General features: G+C 40.3%; 1 protein-coding gene and 1 long non-coding RNA gene across 2 annotated transcripts; one reads left to right on the forward strand and one right to left on the reverse strand.

Moving 5' to 3' along the window:
• Positions 1 to 4,285: 4,285 nt before the first annotated feature.
• LOC143697122 (extracellular calcium-sensing receptor-like) lies at positions 4,286 to 7,687 on the reverse strand. Its single transcript, XM_077194039.1, has 6 exons — positions 7,467 to 7,687; positions 6,932 to 7,223; positions 5,937 to 6,746; positions 5,597 to 5,824; positions 5,309 to 5,432; positions 4,286 to 5,199 (listed from the first exon to the last, which is right to left on the reverse strand). The coding sequence occupies exons 1-6, from the start codon at positions 7,685 to 7,687 to the stop codon at positions 4,286 to 4,288; spliced, it is 2,589 nt and encodes an 862-aa protein (XP_077050154.1).
• Positions 7,688 to 17,373: 9,686 nt separating this feature from the next.
• Positions 17,374 to 19,170, forward strand: LOC143697123 (uncharacterized). Its single transcript, XR_013186185.1, has 5 exons — positions 17,374 to 17,569; positions 17,699 to 17,877; positions 18,120 to 18,250; positions 18,566 to 18,719; positions 18,849 to 19,170. It is a non-coding gene; the product is annotated as an uncharacterized LOC143697123 (long non-coding RNA).
• Positions 19,171 to 20,955: the final 1,785 nt, after the last annotated feature.

The raw sequence follows: 20,955 nt of genomic DNA on the forward strand, positions 1-20,955 counted from the left end.
AATGGCCGGCCCGGACGTGGACGGCATTGCGGCCCGGTGTGGGGGCACGGTCATAACCGCACCCTGACAGAGGAGGCCAGGGAAGGACCAGCATTCCGCGGGGGCCTGCTCTGCCAGGGGTTTGGCGACAGAGGGGGATGAGAGCAGTACGGTCCGGGGACGGCACGCACTGTCATCCGGCTCTGAGACAGAGGGGGACGAGGGATGCACGGCTCGGGGGCTGCCGAGAACGTGTTGTCCGAGAACTCTGTGTGCTCAGAGACGGGAGAGTCAGTTCTTTCTGAGAATAAGGATTCTTTCCCCGGCCGGGGAAAGGAGTGGCCCTGCTACCAGCTCCTGGAAAGAACTGAGTCCCATCTCTGAGCAGCCCGTCTCAAGAGTGCCGCTTAACCCGGCGTATAGCGGGGGGCGGGACTGGAGAGGGCTGTGGCGTCCCCCTGCGGCTTCCAGAGCCAGCCCGGGTAAACGGGTGGGCTGGGAGCCGCGGGAGGGCGCCTTCGGCGGTGGGCAGACTGAGGGATCTGAGCGGACGGCGGGGCCGTCGGGGCAGAGAAAACCGCGGTCTGCTCATGGGCGGTTGAGAACTGTTGGGCAAAGCCCTCAACCGCACCGCCGAAGAGGCCGACCTGGGATATGGGGGTGTCGAGCAGACGGGTCCGCCCGACATCCTGCACATCGGACAGGTTCAGCCACAGAATGGTGGGCATCACCTGACCCAGGGAGTGTACGGCCACTTTTGTCGCTCGGAGAGGAAGATCAGTGGCGGCGCACAGCTCATTGCAGAGCCCTGGGTCAGTCCCACCCTTGTGCATGTCCGTGAGCATCTGGGTCTGGTAGACCAGCAGAATGGCCATGGCATGTGGTGAGGCGGCTGCCTATCCTCTGGCGCTATAGACACGGGGGTCTTCGAGGATTTCGAGATCTCCTGATGCACATCCGGGAAGAAAGGTATTGGGGTGGATGCTGACAGGTGTCAGCGGCCGCACCCAAAAACCAATCGTCCAGCAGCGAGCGCTCAGACAGGGTGGAAGGTTCCACTATAGTCTGATGCCCGCAACGGCCAGGGAAAGCCTGACCGTCATCTCAGGATCTGACTCGACAAATGCATATGCACACCCGAAATTGGCAGCACTGTCGAATCTTCACTTCCTGAAGATTCTTGCCCGCCCTGTGATGCTGCGATGGACAACAGATCCGATTCTGGAATGTCAAAGGTAATCGCTCACGGGTTGCGTCAATGAAGAGGGGGACGTGGGGCACGGACGGATAGTCGACGCCTTTGTTCCACAGCATCACCCTCAGGTCACCCTGGCCACCAGCCGAAGTAGCACCTCACGTGGAGAGTGTTAGATCGGGGTGTGGATGAGGGGACTCTCTCTCTAACGAGATCATAGAGTCTCGACTGTAATGACGTGATGGTCACGTTTCCGCGGGGAGAACGTGAGTCATCCACAAACGCTGCTCTAGCGTGATCAAGCCCAAGCACGCAGAGCAGAGAATGTGCCCATAAAAATCGTAAATGAGTCGACCGCAACCAGAAATGCACGGGCGAGTCGTCTTTAAAAAGACGTGCCGCGTGCAAGCTCTTTTGTGAGAGGAGAAAAAAACTCTGCGATGTTGAAGCGAGCAGGGAGAAACGCACTCACTGGCAGATCACTGCACAGATCAGCAGGCAATGTGAACTCGCTGCAGATCGCCGTCACACCAACACCGGAGAGAGTGGCTCATCTCGTAGAGCGAAGTCAGAAATGGCTGTGGAGTGAAGAGATACTCTTGGCTTCGAAGCGAAAACATATCTGCATGTTGCCAGCGTCCTCCTTTTATATCCACGAGGTAAGGCGGAGATACGCTATGCAAATTCCGCAGACCCATGGCATTTCTTTGCCATTGGCTCGTTTTGTATACTCGAAGTCGATAGGCTTTCTAAGCGAAACCCCATTCGTCGTCATCCGACATAACTCGGAGTGACAAAGAAAGGGAACTGCACTTACTTACAGGTGTGAGTCTCGAATTTTGCTGATCACATTGCAGCTTCTTGAGTACTGTCTGTATTGCACATGCAATAGGAGTCAATAGGGTTGCCAACCGTTCCGTATAATACGGAATCGTTACGTATTTGACACATGAAAGTCTTGTTCCATATTGAACTGATACGGAACGCACTTTGTTCCGTATTTTTGAGAATCAATTCAGTGCAAATCCATGACAGACACATAGCTTCTAATATATGTCAGACAGACTACGAACGAAGACATTTGTGGGCTATGATAAGAAAAAAAACAGACGGTGCGGTAGATACTAATTTCTCCCCCTGTTTGTCTATGATCAGCCGCATAGTGTTTTTAACATCTTGGAACATCATCAGAGAATGCCCTTTTAATTGGTCGTTAGTCATTGTGAGTCACGTATCGTAGCAACGATGGCGACAAGTGACAACAGTGGGAAATGTAAAAATGACTACCTCCGAGCAGCCGGCGAAAAGAAAGTTAAATATAATGGAAGTATAATTATATAAAGATATTTGCACTACACTTCCTTAAAATGTTGTCTAATTAAATTAAAAATATTGTTTTTTGCACTGGAAAGAACATTCTAGAAGTCCAATTCTTTTGAATAAGTTCGCACAAGGCTACAGAAAACTGTTGTGTTTATTTTTCTTCAATTGCAGTCTAAGCCGATGAGTTTTGAATGTTACATGTTGTATTTTATAAAGTAAAAATAAAACGTATTATAAACTAAAAAAATCCATGGTTCATTGTTGGCAAAATGATCATGATAGCCTTTATATATCTTTGTGGTTCAGTCTTGTATATTGATTAGGCCTACTTTGCTATTCTATAAATATATAGGCCTAATAAATTGTATTATAACATGCTATAATGTATGATAGCATACAATATTCACCAGAAGTCATCATTTCAGGGGTTATTTTTCAAAATGTTACAGTCTTGTATATTGATTAGGCCTACTTTGCTATTCTATAAACATATAGGCCTAATAAGTTGTATTATAATATGCTATAATGTATGATAGCATACAATATTCACCAGAAGTCATCATTTCTGGGGTTATTTTTCAACATTTTCTTGACCTCCTTTTCTTGAATTTTCTTGAGTTCCTTATTTACTTTTTCTTGAGTTCCTTATTTACATTTCAGAAAGTTCGCAACCCTAGGAGTCAAGCTTGTTTTCTGTCACCTGGAACTATAGTACGTGAATATGCTAATAGTACTGTTTAATTTTATTAAATCCAAAGTCACTGTGAAATCTCTACAGATTGTTTTTTTTAAAGGAACCAACTGAGGTGTCACTCTATTGGATTGGTAGTAATCATAATTCTACTTTACAATACGTGACAACTTCAAAACATCTCACCACTCCAAGTTATTAATTTTTAAATTAAAATTAATTTTATTTCTAGATTTAGCAAGTTCAAAAATGTTCAAACAATCTTTTTGCTTTTCCACTATACATTGAGGACCCCTTGTGGGTATAGCTATATAGCTTGAGGGAATGTTCTTAATATGTTGCTTTGTCTAAAATTTCTAAATTAAATTTAGTTGAGAACTGATTATGATATCACATTTTGGGCAGCAACATTATTTACATTGTTTCAAATGTCAATATTTCAAAACATTTGTCATAGAATGACATTTTAAAGGAATAATAAGAAACATTCTCTTTTGGCAGAGTCTTTTCTCCTCATTTGTTTATCACATCAAGCGTAAATTACATGTACATTACATTTCCGTATTAGAAATATATTATTATTTAATAAATGTATTGTTTGATAATTATGACTATATATGGTAATTCTGAGTGAGGGCTAAAGATTTCCCCACACAGACACCGCAACTTATTTAAGTAGGTCACAAGGATTTGTCACGTTGATCAACAGAATTCAGCTTGGTTTGAAAGTGACTTCTTAAGAAAGAGGCATTGTTAGGAAAACTCAATGACTGGTGAAGTCTGACATACTTAACCAGAAATAAGTCAGATGCTTCATCGGAAGTTTAAGTTATGATTCAAAAATATAAGGTCAAATAAAATAAAATAAATAAGTAAAAATAAAACACATGCGTCAAATAAATGTTTAAAGTCAATATGACAAATTTATTGATACAGGGTTATTTTAAAGCAAGCAAATGGATAACTTGTATTTTAATAATTATAATACCACAAGACAGTGTTGCTTATTTGTTTAGGGAGGTGAATCCCAAAACAAATTGAGACAGTCAAATCAGAGTTTTCAATTTTACAGTAAGTTTTACCCACAATAAATGAGACTATTTATTCTTTGTTTCTCTTCCCATGATGGCTTTTTTAGTGTTTTTCTCTGGATGTAAAAGGATTATGTAGCATTTTGGGGCAAATATGGCCAACAATAATCCAAAACTGGAGGCTAAGATGGCAAATATCTCCACAGCCACTGCATATTTCCCTGGTGAGCTCACATATGCTGGAACAAATGCAATCCACACAGCACAGAAGATCAACATGCTAAAAGTAATGAACTTTGCTTCGTTAAAATGATCAGGAAGATTTCTTGCCAGGAAGGCTAAGAGGAAGCTTATTGCTGCCAACAGTCCAATGTATCCCAGCAGTAGAGAAAAACCAGCCACTGAGCCAATAGCACATTCATATATTATTTTAGAGCGAAGATACTGGTTGTTTTTATGGGGTGTTGGAGAGGCAGTTGATAGCCAGACTGCACATATTACAACCTGGAGGGCTGTTAGGACCAGAACTGTGCATCTTTGTTGAGCTGCTCCAAACCATTTTATAGCACTTTTACCCTCTGGTCGAGATGACTTGAACACTGCTATTACCACCATAGTCTTGACCAGGATGCTGGAGATGCACAGGACAAAGCTTATGCCAAACACAGCATGCCTTGACTGACACGTCCACAATTGTGGCCGGCCAATGAACAGTAGCACACACAGGAAACACAGTTTGAGTGACAACAGCAGCAGGAAGCTGAGCTCTGAATTGTTGGCACGTACTATGGGAGTGTTTCGGTGATGAGCGAAGATGACCATCACAAGAGCACAGAAGCAGGTGCCAAGCAGAGATGCAGTGGTCAGAGAGATGCCCAGAGGTTCCTCATATGACAGAAACTCAACTTCTTTAGGGACACACTGATCCTTATCTGGATTGGACCAGAACTGATCTTGACATATTGTGCACTCATTAGCATCTGTGGGAGAGACACAAATTAACAAACAAACAAACAAATAAATAAGAGACATTTTTAAATGATATTCAAATTTTAGAATTTTTGTTTTTGTTTTTGTCAGTAATATCACCGGTTGTATTAGAAATCTCTCCATCTCCGCATGGCAGGCAGTCAAAACAGCAGACAGGAAGACCCTTCCTCCTTGCTCTTCTAGTTCCTGGGGGGCAGCTCTCACTGCACACAGACCTTGGGGGCTGAAAGAAGCATAATCTGTTATCAGTCATGTGTTTGTCCTCTGTTATACATTATGACAAGGTTGGTCTTTCCATTAGTTTTTTCTCATTTCTCTTATTATGGATTTGACTAGTATTTAGACTATATATCTCCAGAATGACATTAACATGTAATGTTTATTTACTTTTTTTGTCTCAAAGTTCCAGTATAATGCATCTTCATTCAGTGTGAGCACCATCCCTGTAGCTGCCCCTTCATCTACCACACCAACTGTGCGGACGATGATTGATCCATCAGAGTTTGGCTGCCAGTTCATCACATCATATATGGCCAGAACATCACCATTCTCATCAAATGACACATGATCCCCAAAGCCTGTGGTGAAGTTCACTTGCTGTAGGTAGTGAACCAGCTGTACAGTTTGTAGAAAGGATAGGGGTTAAATGCTGCACTTTTTATTTTATTTTTGTGTCTAGTTGTTTCTTCTATGTAAAATGATTCTGCACTATGTGTTTGAACCTTACTTGCCAGGGCTGTAGGTTTGTTATGTCGGCACATCTGTTCCCACTGAATGGTCCTCTGCCCTCCTCACACTGCATCAGGTCATGAAGTGCATGTGCCAGGGCATAAACTGATTTATACACATTATATGAGGCTCTAAGCTCTGATACATCTGTGTATGCCGTGTATGTGCTGATCAGATCCTCTTGCCCTGAACACATTTTGTCTCCTCTACCTCCAGTGTTAAACCTGCACCCAAACATGTTCTCCCAGAAGATTCTCACCATATTGTTTCTTTTATCATTGTTAGGACGGAGGTGTAGCAGAAATTCATGAAGTCCTTTGATCTCTCCACGCCTGATGGCGATGCCCAATGTGCCCCCCAGAAAGGGCAAAAGACGCTGAGTATGAAAAACAGGTGAAGTAGCCCAAGCTTCACTCGCAATCCACTGTCTGCCTGTTACATTTTGCAATACCACCTCATCCATCAAAGGCAACACATAAGTGGAAGTGGAGAACACCACCACCACTCTTGCTGTAGAGGCCTGAATCACTCCCACTAAACGCTGTAAATCTTTGACGTTGTTATCTAAAGGCAAGATTTCAGAAAAAGCAACACACCCTTCTAGCACATGCACATTCTGGAGGAAGGACCGAGCAGCGTAGTTTCCGTAGTCATCATCACTGTAGACAAGACCAACCCAGGTCCATCCAAAATGGCTTAAAACCTTAATCATAGCCTGCACTTGAAAGGCATCACTGGGGATTGTTCTGAAGAAAGATGGGTATTTTTTTCTGTTACTCAAACAGGAACAGGTGGCAAAGTAGCTAACCTAATAAGGCAAAAGCAAAAGGAGAGACAAATAATGAGAAAAAAAATAGCTGTAGAAATTTTGTTTAGATACAAACATATGATCATTTTAAGGAAAATAAAGATTCTGCTACTTTTGAAAACTAGTTTACAGAAACAAATGCTAATATTTATTATTATTTTATTAGTCATTTTATTCTAGCTTACTATAGGTACTCGAAATAGTCCCAGAACACTAGAAATCGCAATAGAAGGAGTGGAATTTGAGTCCCCAACAATCCCAATAACCGGAGGAGAGCCAGTGCAGTTTAGGTTGGAAAAGGACTCCTCTGTTCCACTAAACAGGGATATGGCAGCCCGGAACGCCATTCCTAGCATCACACAGTTGTCATAAAGATGGTAACCAAGAGTGATGTTAAGCAGCAGATTTGGATTCTTATTGATCTCATCTATTGCAAAAACCATGGTTTGTGCCTGCTGGAAACTTGCCATATCAAATCTAAGAAAAAGCAAGAGAAATGTTAAAATTTAACAATTCTGAAAATGAAACACACAACAAATGTAACATGTTAGAAAATTCACACTAGCAATTAACAGTGACGTGCATGTGTTGTTTTGTAAAGAATATATTTTTTTTAGATTTATTTAAAAGAATAAAATTTCTTTCTCGTCCGACTTTTTCTTTTTTTCTTTTTTTCTTTTTTAGTCTTGTGTAGCTATTCTTTAACCACTTCAGACTCACTGTTCACAGTAAGGTGGCTCTGGCTCTGTTCTGAAGCTCAGCTCCGGGAACACTGTAAGGAAGTGAACCTCAAAAAGGCCTCCAAGTATAACATCCCCAGTCTGGTACATTCCATTCAACCTGAAGTGTCGCTGGAGCTGACAGGTGCCTGATCGGAGGATTGAAGCTGCAGAAATAAAGTTAAAGGACAGATACAGGTAGATGTGTAGAGTAGTCCACATCTCTCTCATTTTCTGACCCACTCACCCACTCTGCTCATTCATTTATGATGATGGTAGTGGGGGTGTTACTTAAACAGAGCAGGCGGTGCCAAGTATCCTTGCCTGGAATTTAGAGTGTCACAATATGATTCCCTCAGTTTTCCCTATTTCAATTCAGGGGCGGATCTACAGGGGGGCAAGGGGGGGCAGGTGCCCCCCCACTCTAGAGCCTTGCCCCCCCAGCTGCCCCCCTAACTTTGATGATCCAAAAAATGTACTTGTAAAAACAACTCGCAAGCTTCTCAAAACAGTGAACTAAACGATACATTTACCAAAATTGAACAATTTAATTTTTATTAAAGCCCCTCCCCCTATCCCTCAAATACTTAGTACGTCCCTGATTCAAACGTGCAGAGCGGCGTTCGCTCAGTCTGGCGCTCTCTCACACACACACACACACACACACACAGCGAGTCTGCTGCGGTTCGGTGGCCCTGAAACCCGACTGGAGAGACTGAGCTGCCCCAGAGCCTCTGAAGGTGAAGTGAGTTTCCCAGGTGTAGTTAAACACACGTTTAACTTAGTTACATTTTTAATGAATGCAATGTATGCTAAAGACGATCCAGCATCAGCAAAAACAGCGAGTCTATTACGTTAGCCAAAATCAGCGGTCAAATCGCTCCCTCGTGATTTGTAAGACCACTCTTCCCTTTGATCAGCCTAATTTTGATTTTTGTAAAGACAAGAAAATCTTTAAAAAAATATAAATTGTTTGTATCAATAACGTTTACTGATGGTCGCTGTTACGTTACAACACACAATACAGTGCCAGTTAGGAGATCGATCAGTTGATTAGCTAAGCAAATCCAATTCCTCTCAGATATCACAGCAATGAAACCAGGTTACAACTGGGGAAATAACAAATACAATTAGGATTATTATATTAAGTAGTCTAAACATAACTGCAGGGCTGCCAACTTTTGAGTTTAGCTTGGCGTGAGACTACTCCAACGGGGGGAGGGGGGGGGGGGGGGGGGGGGGGGGTGGTGGTCTGCACACCCAAGGTCTCTCGCTCGCTTACCTCTGCCGTGCGCGCGGTTTGGAGCACAATATCTTTACTCTAGATTACGGGATATTTAACTAATTTGCGGTATAACTAGTCGATCGCGAGTGGCTCAACAGGTAGATATATAGATAAACTCATCTTTCAGGCATTTTACCTACCGGGTTGACACTTAAGCGTGAGAAATCGGGGGTGTGGCGTGAGAGCGTGAGAATTGGGTCAATTGCGTGTGTCTCACGCTCAATGCGTGAGAGTTGGCAGCCCTGTAACTGGTGTGTGTGCATGTGATAAATCTTTCTGATTTTATATTTGTTATATAGGCTTTAGCTACATGGACCTACAGTGTAATGTAATACAAGGTAGGGGTGGAACAGTACATGTATTCGTATTGAACCGAATCGCTACGGGCGTCACGGTTCGGTGCACGAATTTACACGTAGATATAATTAAAGCGATAAAGCGATAAAATTCGCTCAATTCGTGTTTGGTCTGAACGCAGGATATTGAACAGACTGCGATGTCAATATTGCAATGCTGAACTGTGTGTGTACGCGGGCGAGAGAGGGAGAGGCGCGGGCGCGATCGAACTGTGTGTGTGTGCGTGTGTGTGTGTGTGTGTGTGTGTGTGTGAGAGAGAGAGAGAGAGAGAGAGAGAGAGAGACAGAGAGAGAGAGAGAGAGAGAGAGAGAGAGAGAAGCGCGATCACGATCGAACAGTGGAAACAAAAACATACTCTCGTAAAAATTTAATTCAAACTGCAAAGTGTTTACATATATTTGTGTACACTCGCAATAAAACACAACATTGTGCTTTTGTCACACTCTCTTGTCAAACTGTAACCTACAACTGTCACCCAACCAAAATCGCACGCACGGACGAACACACACACACACACACACACACACACACACACACACACACACACACACACACACACACACACACACACACACACACACACACAGTTGTACTTTTAAATTAAGTCAAGTCAAGTCAAGTCACCTTTATTTATATAGCGCTTTTTACAATACAGATTGTATCAAAGCAGCTTCACAGTGATAACATGAAAATAATATAACAGAGTTTGTTTCTAAAAGAAAATTGAGTCAACGTCCACCTTAAGCAAGGCAGATCAATAATATTATTGAATATTAAATGTCCCCAACTAAGCAAGCCAAAAGCCAAGGCAACAGTGGCAAGGAACCAAAACTCCATCAGGTGACAGAATGGAGAAAAAAACCTTGGGAGAAACCAGACTCAGTCGGAGGGCCAGTTCTCCTCTGGCCAACGAAGTAACAGTGCATGATTTATGATTCGGGCAGCATTACAAGGCAGATTGGATCGGAACATTTAGAATATTTATCCATTTCCATCTTTTGGAAGTCCAAGTAATCACGCCGGTGTTGAGACGAGTTGTTGAGGATGAGTGCCGTCCACCATAGAGGGTCCATATCGCCGGTGTTGAGTCGTCTCTTCACAGGCTTTGTGATTGGGGTATCTGAAGTCTCCGTGAAAGGCTGGATACAAACTGGAGCTGACGAACGCCGTTTTTCTCGGGACTCGCGTCCCGAGATAACAGCAGAAAAGCAAAAAGGGAAAATAATTAGCGTAGCTGCTGTTCATAATGATTTCCATAACACGGGCGTAAATGATAAAAAACATGAAGACAGTGATTCTTGCGTCCCACAGTCACCCCCCTCTGTCCCCCACTCAACTCAGCCCTGCTTACTGACCTCTACATCCCTCCTGCTGCTGAGACCCAACCACAATCTCACAATCTCTCTGCAGCCCAACCATACGCGCCGACCCGTTTGACTAAGGCTGTCGAGCCCCACTGTCGTTAAAGCAGGTTCAGTGGCAACGGTTCCGTATGGCATCCCACCTACAGCAAAACACAATATCTACCCAACCAGCCGTCATTCACGCAATATACACAGGAACGTGTATATTGATCGTTGATCTGATTCAGCAGTGGTATAAAAGGTAAGCATTATGTAAATGCTTGCCTAAAGAGATGCGTCTTTAATCTAGTTTTAAACTGGGACAGCGAGTCAGAGCCTCGAACAATATCAGGAAGGCTATTCCAGAGTTTTGGAGCTAAATGTGAGAACGCCCTCCCTCCTTCAGTGGACTTAGATATCATAGGAATGACCAGAAGCCTCGAATTTAGTGATCTTAAAGAACGCGATGGATTGTAGGGCGATAGAAGGTCCATTAAATACACAGGAGCTAAACCATTTAGGGCTTTATAGGTCAGTAATGGTACTTACGGAATTTGATAGGTAACCAGTGTAGAGATGATAAAATAGGTGTTATATGATCATATTTTCTTGATCTAGTAAGAACTCTAGCAGCTGCATTTTGCACTAACTGTAGCTTGTTTATTGAGGATGCAGGACAGCCAGCTAATATAGCATTACAATAATCTAGTCTTGATTAATTACACATTCTACATTGATTTAAAAAAGAAAATCAAATTTGGTTTTTAATGGTAGCCTAGTATTATTTTATACGGAAATCAATTATTTATAATTCAGATGAGAATAAAGTTAATTAAAATTAAGAAAAACAAATATATTGATCTGAAATATGGCAAATTAATTCTAAATTCATTCAAACATACCAAACATATCGCAAGGTCTTTGTCTTTTTATTAATTTAATTAATAAAATAATTAAATTATATACAACTATTGTCAGTGCACTACAAATAAACTGGTTCTATGCCTTTATTAATAAAACTTATTTGAAAAATACAAGGCTTAAGACATTTATAAAAATGCCTTCTGCATTTTTGTTTTGCTTTTCACTCCATTGTACCGAAATCGTACCGAACCGTGATGTCTGAACCGAGGTATGAACTGAACCGTGACTTCTGTGTACCGTTCCACCCCTAATACAAGGATAACCAGAGGTTTTCACATATTGACTTTTGCAGGCAAGAGTAGTTGAAGAAAGTAGCTGCAGCCTAACCATTAAGGCTAAAAGTCCTTGGACACAATTATTGTACTTTGTTTTTTTATATTTTCATTTTGCTTGTTATAATTGTACTTTTTAAAAGATGCACGGTTTTGTTTTGTTTGAACACTGCACTGGGCTTATTCCTGTTGTGAATTAAAAACCTTTGTAATGTGTAAGGGCATGATTAAACAATACTACTTTGTTTTTGTATTTGTTTTGTTAAAGCAATTCACATATAGGGATTCCCACCGTCTGCCCCTGCCACCCTGCCAAGACCTCTTGCCACCCCTTTGCCCCCCCATGTAAAATTTCCTAGATCCGCCACTTTTTCAATTAGTGTGGAGAATTGCAATTTAGTTTAAAATTGCAGGTTTTTTGGTATTGATCATTCAAACCAACTAATTTGATAAATCTCAGCTACTTGAGGGTCAGGACATTCAAAGTGAGTTCACTTGATACACTTTTCTGTGTTTGCTCTATGTACTTTATGTTCGTGGTTGGTATCTCCTTTCTTAGCAGTACTACACATTGATGCCATACAATGTTGTATTGTATCATAATATGTGCTATAAGATGTGACATAAAATGTACTCATGAACTTCATTAAAGGTAAAATGAGTCCTTTCTCAGAAATAAAAATGGATAAGAGCACATGCATACATTGTACTCTCTCAAATAGATTTCCTAAATTATTTACTTATTGAGATATTGTCTTCTGTTTTACAACGTCTTTCTCAAAATGCCCTCTAGATGACAGTCATGTTTCTTTATTGCTTACAATTTAAGACTTGTTTTTCATTGCCACTCACTTTCTACAAGTAGAATGCAGTATAGCTACAACAATAAACAAAGATTTCCTTAAAATCAAACATTTACATGTATTCATATTTAAAATGCCCTCATCTCAAAGTGCCATTTATATGATTTCTGTATAATATCAGTCTTTAAATGCAAGATATTTACCTTAAGTATACTTGCAATAGGTCCATTTTAGGACAATCAAATATACTTAAGTATATCTTTAATTGGACCTCAGCACTATTTCCAGATAACTACAGTGCATTAAGTATACATATTTTTTTTCAATTTAGTAGACTTTAAGTATACCAATTTAGTATACCAAAAGTACAATTGCAGGGTATTTATAGTACATAAGTACATAAATATGCAAATGTATTTCTAGTATACTTAACATAAAATATCTATTTCGAATAGGGGTGTGCGATATTGACAAAAAATTATATCTCAATATTTTCTGCGATTTTATCAATAACGATAATTAGACAATATTTTGCTGAGTGCTTTTATTGTGTTGGTAACTTTGCAGATTTAGGACTGCCGTGGACAGCTGACTCCTAACATTTTTGATATCCTTCATATTCTATATGGTGTTGTGGTGGAAAACAGGATTCTATCACTGAATAAGAGACAAACATTTCCAATTGTCTTTGATGAGGTTAATTTTCTTGCAAGAAAATGTCAGCAGTCATAGTCACACAGAGTGGCTGCAGAGTGTGACAGTGAAGTGAGGACATCCTTACTCCTTTATAGTTTTGACTCTCAGAATGTTATCTTTCTAGGCCAATGATGGTATTTTCAACCATACGTGGAACATTCTTAGACTTGTTCATCGTATTGTATCCTTGAGTGGAGGCCATCCTGTCACGTACCAACACTCTTTACAATTCCATTTTAGAATAAGGTTTGTGTCCTCTTTTAGAAATTTTGAAAGTCTTCTCTAAAGCCGAGATCTTCAAGCTGTCAGGGTTCTGTCACTTCTGTCTAATCTGTTTCTTGGTTTTGTGACAGAGCCCTGACACTCCTGTTTTGTCTTGTCTGTGTACATTGTTTCATGAGCTTTCATGTCATGTTTTGTCTTGTGTTGTGCTGCATGCAGCTTGTGTTTATCACTGGCTGTGTGCTTTCATGTTGTCATGTATTGTGTGAACACGTGGCTTATGAGTGTTCTCATTGGCTGCGTGTTCATGTCTCGGTCACATGGCTTGTGATTTGTTTTACTGGTCATGTGCTTGTGTTTTAGTCATGTTTGGTGTGAGCACATGGCTTGTCATGTATGTTTCCTTGTCCCATGTGCTCTCCTGTCGATTGTCTAGTCGGGGTAGTTTTTGTTTTTAATTTTGTTTAATTTTTATTATTAATAAAAAGTCCTTGTTTCCTGCACTTGAGTCCTCGCCTCAACCCCAAACCCTGACATGAGCAGCAAGTGGCGGTTCTACATTGAATTACACCCTGGGCGAGACCACCTTCACACACACACACACACACACACACACACACACACACACACACACACACACACACACACACACACACACACACACACACACACAAAATTATCCACAAACAGTCATATTTTATTATAACAACATAAGTTAAAGCGAAAATTATATTTCTCAATTGCACAAAACCTTCATTACATCCAACATTGCCAAAAGACAATGAACACAATTCTGCACAAACTATGACAGTGTAAGTAATCAGACCTTTAATATACACTATATACATAAATGTGCCAAAAATATATACAATCAGATATATAAAAAATTTAACACGAGCAGAGAGCAACAATAATATAAAACATTAAGAATAATATACAAATAAAATATAGAATAAATATTCTATAGCACAAATACTTTATCACACAAATGTGAAAACCTAACGTTAACCCAACTGATGGAAATAAATAATAACTGAACTTGACACAGTTTTGTTGCAAAGCACAATATTATGGTGAAATTAGATCTTGTGTTTGTTGACTTAAAGTAACACTAGGTAACTTTTCAACCTTCATAATATATTTCCAAGTCTCTTGCGATGGTACATCGACTTACAATAGGTTGAATGACACGTCTGCCATACACTGTTAAATGTTTCTGTTAATTTACACCCAAAATTCAAGATGATTAACCTGTTATTTTTAATAACTGCGCCTTACTGTTAATTTTAGGAAATATATGTTAAATAACACCTAATTTTTGTTATTTAACACCTCATTGTTAAATAACACCTCATTTTTGTTATTTAACAGCAAAATCGAAAATTCAAGCAATGTCGGATATAAGGTTAGCCTACGATGGTCTACTTTCATGCTTATTATAAAAAAAGTTATTATTTATAAGTGGCGAAGTTAGCAATTTCATTTCGTTTTTTTTGGGTTGCTAAACAACGGCTGATTCAATCAGTAGCCTAGTCGACGGTGCAATCCAACAAACTAAATATTGTACATGCATTTACTGAATGAATTAGACAAATTAAACACCTGCTTTCTCTACTGCAAATATTATCAAGAATAATCTTGCATAGCCTATTCCACAGACACAGAGAGAAATAAGAAAGTTCGCGGTGTTTTCTGTGCATGCGCAAATGTGTTTGTTATCGTGGGTATAATAGCCTTTTATTACCCTATTAATACCCTACACCCGGATTTTACGCGAGACGGCCTATAGGCTACATTTATTAGTTGAGGAACTGCGCTCCCTGTGTCTGTCTGTGTGTGTGTGTGTGTGTGTGTGTGTTCTGAACACGGTGTAAATATCCGTATGACACGCAGCACGCTGGCAGGCGGTACTTTATCATTTCTATTGGCGCCACTATTTGAAATGACAGGTTCATACAGTATTTTTTTAATTCTGGGAAGGATCGTAGAAGAAGGCATTTGAACCTGCAACGAACACGAAGATCCATGTCGGAAGATCGCGGTGGCTGGTTACATCGACCAAAATCACAATAATCCGGTGAGATTAAAGAGTTTCTTGAAAGTCATGCATAGTTTTAGCATCTATCAGTGATATTGATGTACTGTATAGGCCTACTAAACGCCACGGACTTAGACCACATGAAGTAATTTAGCTAGCTGCTAATGAGCCACGGTGATTCAAGCTAGCAACATTTCAATAGTTTTCCCATTAATTTTAGAAACAATGCGCTTATTGTAATGTCCATTTATGTATACGATCTAAATCTATAACGTAAACAGTAGGACGCTAGGCCTATAGCATTCCCGTGGTCAAGTTGTGTGGCATTCTTGCCATGTGCACGTCTGGTTAAAGCAGATTAATCCTGAAAATCAAACGGTTAACATAAATCTATTTACTGATAGCTGTTTATTAGGGGTGGAACGATTCATGTATTCGTATTGAACCGCGAATCGGTATGGGCGTCACGGTCCAGTGCATGAATTAACACGGAGAATACATGGTATAAAAATAAATAAAACTCGCGTGCAAATTAATGTAACGCGGAACTACTGTTAGATACGCGGGTCCTTTAGGGACACCTAATCTGTTGCCCTGCTAGGTTTGTTTACTTTCCTCCGCTGCGCAAGCCTCCGTTGACCGCGCGCGCGCCTTCCCAAATGGACGAGGCATTTATACTTCGCACTCGCCGGTATACTATTCTTTGAAACGACAGTGTGCGACTCGGTGTAATTGTCCTCTAAACCATCAGGAAACAGCGGTGAGAAGTAAGGTACACTCGTGAATGTTTATTTTAGTACTTTAGTAACTTACTCTACTAACACTTTAGGATACCCAAACCACACTACTAAAGAATCGTGTAAAGCAGTAAACCAGATTATTCCTTGTGACATTAGAAAAAAATGGATATGAGAACGTAACCTACAACTAAATTAACGTTATCTTACATATTTTCTAAACATTTTTATTTAGTTTTGTGAACCTTTTTATAAAACATGGGCATTTATTTTTATTTAAAGGGCTTATGTCTGCTATTGTTGGCCCATTTTGTTAATGTAAGCAACTAATTTAGACGCAAGAACTGGATGTAAAAATAATAAAATAAAAATAATTGCCTTCTGCATTTTTGTTTTGCTTTTCCCTCCATTGTACCGAACTCCTACCGAACCGTGATGTCTGAACCGAGGTATGAACCGAACCGTGACTTCTGTGTACCGTTCCACCCCTACTGTTTATGATACTAGATAACGTTAGTTGGTCTAAGACTGTATTTAGCTGCTCGTCTTTGATGGATTAAAGCTGGTTGGGCTACCAGACATGCTGGTGTGACTATTTATTTTATGTGCAGGTTTTAGGCTATCAATGAGGTAAATCCAACTAAAACAGCTCTAGGCCTACTGATCGGGCTAGTGCAGTATAGCTATGTGAAGTGAACAGCTATTCTCTTTTAATTGCATTGGTATAGTGCACCCTATTTTTTTTTTTTTTGTGTGTGTGCTGTTTTGATTATCATTGAGTTGTAGATCAATGTTTACATTTGTTTTCTTGTTTTTTGTATTACAGATGCAGAGGGTACCATCCCTGATCACACTGCTGTTCAAGATGATATCCCAGGATTTACTCCTCTGACCATCTATCTCTCGCTCACTTTGCCTCTATCTCTATCTATTCCTCTATCTTTACCTATCTCTTTCACTATCTCTCTCTTTCTTTTTACCTACCCTGTATCTATCTCTGTTTTATCACTCTGCCTATCAATCTATCCCTATATCTTCCTCTATTTATACCTCTATCTCTCTCCCATTCCCTCTATCTCCCTCCATCTCTCTCTGTCTCTCCCTCTATATCTGTATCTATCTCACTGTATCTATCTATCCATCATTATCTCTCTCTGTATCTTTCTCTATCTCTCTATTTATATCCCCCCTCTCTCTTTATCTGTCTCTTCCTGTCTCTCCATCTTTCTATCTATCTATCTATCTATCTATCTATCTATCTATCTATCTATCTATCTATCTATCTATCTATCTATCTATCTCACTCAGTGGTAGTCTTATGTCATTAATATTGTGTTTAATTTGTTCTATGTCCTAGGGATATGCCACTGCAGCTGACCTTGAGAGTTCACTCTCTATACCTGCAACTCCTCATCTGATACTTCTTGGTAAGTTGGTTTTAGATAATACAGTTGGCTTTAGTGTTGTATGTAGTGAATTCAATGGTATCAAACTAAACTGTAATGAAAATGAAAACTAAAACAGAAATTTGACAGTTAAAACATTTCTGGGTTCAGGAGAAACGGGAAGCCGTTTCCAGCGCTGGATGCTCAGCCTTGAGGGCCAAATCATTTGCGAAGGGAAGGGATCACGTCCACCTTTGTGACAGGACTGGCGTCTTTTTTCCCCCCTGTTTTTACATCTTTAACTTACAGTACCAAAAGGAGGCAGCCTGCACGCTTCAATTCATCCAGAAGTAAGATATTGTCTGTTAACACCTGCATTTTTTTCTGGCCTAGCTGTGGCTCAAGCATGGTTTCAACAGGTCTGGTTGAAGGGATTTAGCAATTAACTTTGATTTAGAAAGTTTTAGTGCAACTTACAATATTCACAGAGGCAAGAAGATAGTGCATGTTGAGGATAGTTCATGTACATTTGTTGACTTTGTTGTTGCTGTTAGTCTGTGACTAGATTTTTAACCAGTGTATAATTTTTCAGATGCTTTGTGGGTATAAACCCAGAAAAAGCGACACAGGCTGCAAAGAGGAAAAAAAGAAGAACTGTCAATTCACACGTCCCAGCCTCTTGCGCAAGCTCATGGACTTTCAGTGGGATTTCATTTGAAAATGGTGAGTAAGATGTATACGTTACGCATACCGATATGTTCAAACAGCAATGACTCAGGAAATTCATTCTAATGTTCATTCTTAACTGCCTTTCAAAGTTAGAATGCTGATCTCCTCTTCCATGCTCTTTTGCCATTCTTTTTTGTTCTTTCAATGAATTGTATTCATCACCCTTTCTATTATTTTATGTTATTCTGTCTGTTTTGTGCTCTGTTTCTAAAATTAGCTTTTGTTTGGTCAAGCCATGTGATATAATTTTGGATTAAAAATGTGAAATTATGGAACTCATCTCTCTCTCTCTCTTTCTCTCATATACAGACCCAAGACTTTGCAAAGGATCCTCGTGTGCTTTGGAAAATGGTTAGTGGTCTAAGCAGTGCAGTGCTTTTATTGTTTATTGCTCTTTATTGATGAAGAGTTCCATTAAGTGTTAAGTATTGATATGAATGTATTCATATGTTGAATTTTAGTGGTTTAGGTAACTAAGTGATGATGTTCAGTATTTTGTTATAATGAACAATGTATTTGGGTTTAAGAATGTTTTTGCTACTTTTTAAGCCATGACCATGAGAAAATGAGATTTGTTTGTGATTAATCTGAGCCTATGTGTAACATTTTTATGTGACCAGGAGTCGCAGTGTATATCCTTGGTTTGAGTTTTTTAGCTGAATTTTAGCAGTTCAGGGAACATTAAATGTTGAGGTTTAGGGCCCTCTATTGCACCCACGCAGCGCAAAGCCAAACGCAAGTGTCTTTGCCATTTAAGACAGACGCAGTTGTTATTTTCCATCCAGCGACAACAGATGTCAGCAATGAACATGATATACAGTATATTTCTTTGATTGGTCTGATCCATGTGTGCCTACATTTGTAAGTATTTACATTTCAGTGTGTGTATTACAATAAAAAAAAGTTAATTTCAACACGGAACTATTCGTTTTCTTTCACTTAAGTGTTGTCTGATGGATTATGCCTATTCTTGTATTAACTCAAGCTAGAATATGTCTATAACAATCAGTGGTACACGTTATGCTAAAAATAATTAACAATATTTAATGGAAACAAAATAAACAGTGATTTAACAGGAAAATAATGGTAACACTGCTGCCAGTTGTTTCCTGTTTTTTCTGCGATTCACAGTAAATTCCTGTTGAAAAACATTACGGGGAGTGCACTGTAAAAAAAACATTAACATGAATTAACTGTTAAAATAACAGGAAAATAATGGTAACCCTGCTGCCAGTAATTTCCAGTTATTTAACAGGGAAATAATTAACAGTGTAGCCTGACGGGGTTTGTAGCGTTTTTAATCATACTTTTAAACTTCGGGTTTCGGGTAGTAACCGGCGAACAAAGAGAACGTCTCGGTTACGTATGTAACCCTCGTTCCCTGAGTAAGTTACGTCGGATGACGACGAATGGGGTTTCGCTTAGAACACCTATCGACTTCGAGTATTACAAAACGAGCCAATGGCAAAGAAATGCCATGGGTCTGCGGAATTTGCATAGCGTAACTTCGCCCCACCTCGTGGGTATAAAAGGAGGAAGCCGGCAACATGCAGATATGTTTCTTCGCTGAGGAGCCAAGACTGAGCTCAGGCGATCCCCGCGGTACAGCGGAAAGTGGCAGGCAGACGTAACGTCTCCGTTCCCTACTCAGGGAACGAGGGTTACATACGTAACCGAGACGTTCCCTTTCAGAATCAGAATCAGAAAGAGCTTTATTGCCAAGTGTGCTTGCACACACAAGGAATTTTCCTTGGTACTGAGGCTTCCAGTGCACATATACAAATACAGATACAACAAGTAATAGTAATACAAATAGTAATACAAATTCTACAAATAAAATTAGAAAAAATATGAAAATACTATAAAAATATATGGTCACAGTTGGGTTTTGTCCGAATAAACATTACAGATAATGAACATATTTACAGTATTTTGTATAGTATGAATAAATATAAATATAAATATCACCTGAATTGTTAAGATATTGCACTAAACAGTGGGAGTATTGCACTTACAAGCATATGCCTTGGGAGATATGTTAACTGTTCAGAAGGGAAATGGCCTGTGGGAAGAAACTGTTCCTGTGCTGAGATGTTCTAGTGGCCAGTGATCTGAGTCTCCGTCTTGACGGTAAAAGTTCAAACAGGAGGTGTCCAGGGTGAGTGGAGTCTGTGATGATTTTACCTGCTCTCTTCCTCACTCTGGAAGAGTACAGGTCCTGGAGGGGTGGCAGGGGGGCACCAATAATCCTCTCCGCAGTCCGGACTGTCCGTTGTAGTCTCCTGATGTCTGATTTGGTAGCTGAACCAAACCAGACAGTGATGGAAGTGCATAAGACAGACTCAATGACGGCTGAGTAGAACTGAATCAGCAGCTCCTGTGGCAAGTTGAACTTCCTCAGCTGGCGAAGGAAGTACAGTCTCTGCTGGGCCTTTTTCACAGTGGAGTCAATGTGATTATCACACTTCAGGTCCTGAGAGATGATAGTGCCCAGGAACCTGAATGACTCCACTGCTTCCACAGTGCTGTTCATGATGGTGAGTGGGGGGAGTGCTGGGCTGTTCCTCCTGAAGTCCACGATCATCTCCACTGTTTTGAGCGTGTTCAGCTCAAGGTTTTTATAACTGCAGCAGACAGCCAGCTTTTCATCCTCCAGTCTGTAAACAGACTCGTCACCGTTTTGGATGAGACCGATGACA

The sequence above is a fragment of the Siphateles boraxobius genome, unplaced genomic scaffold (assembly GCF_051911475.1).
Source record: "Siphateles boraxobius isolate OS27281-9 unplaced genomic scaffold, OSU_SipBor_1 31, whole genome shotgun sequence".
Lineage (NCBI taxonomy): Eukaryota > Metazoa > Chordata > Actinopteri > Cypriniformes > Leuciscidae > Siphateles > Siphateles boraxobius.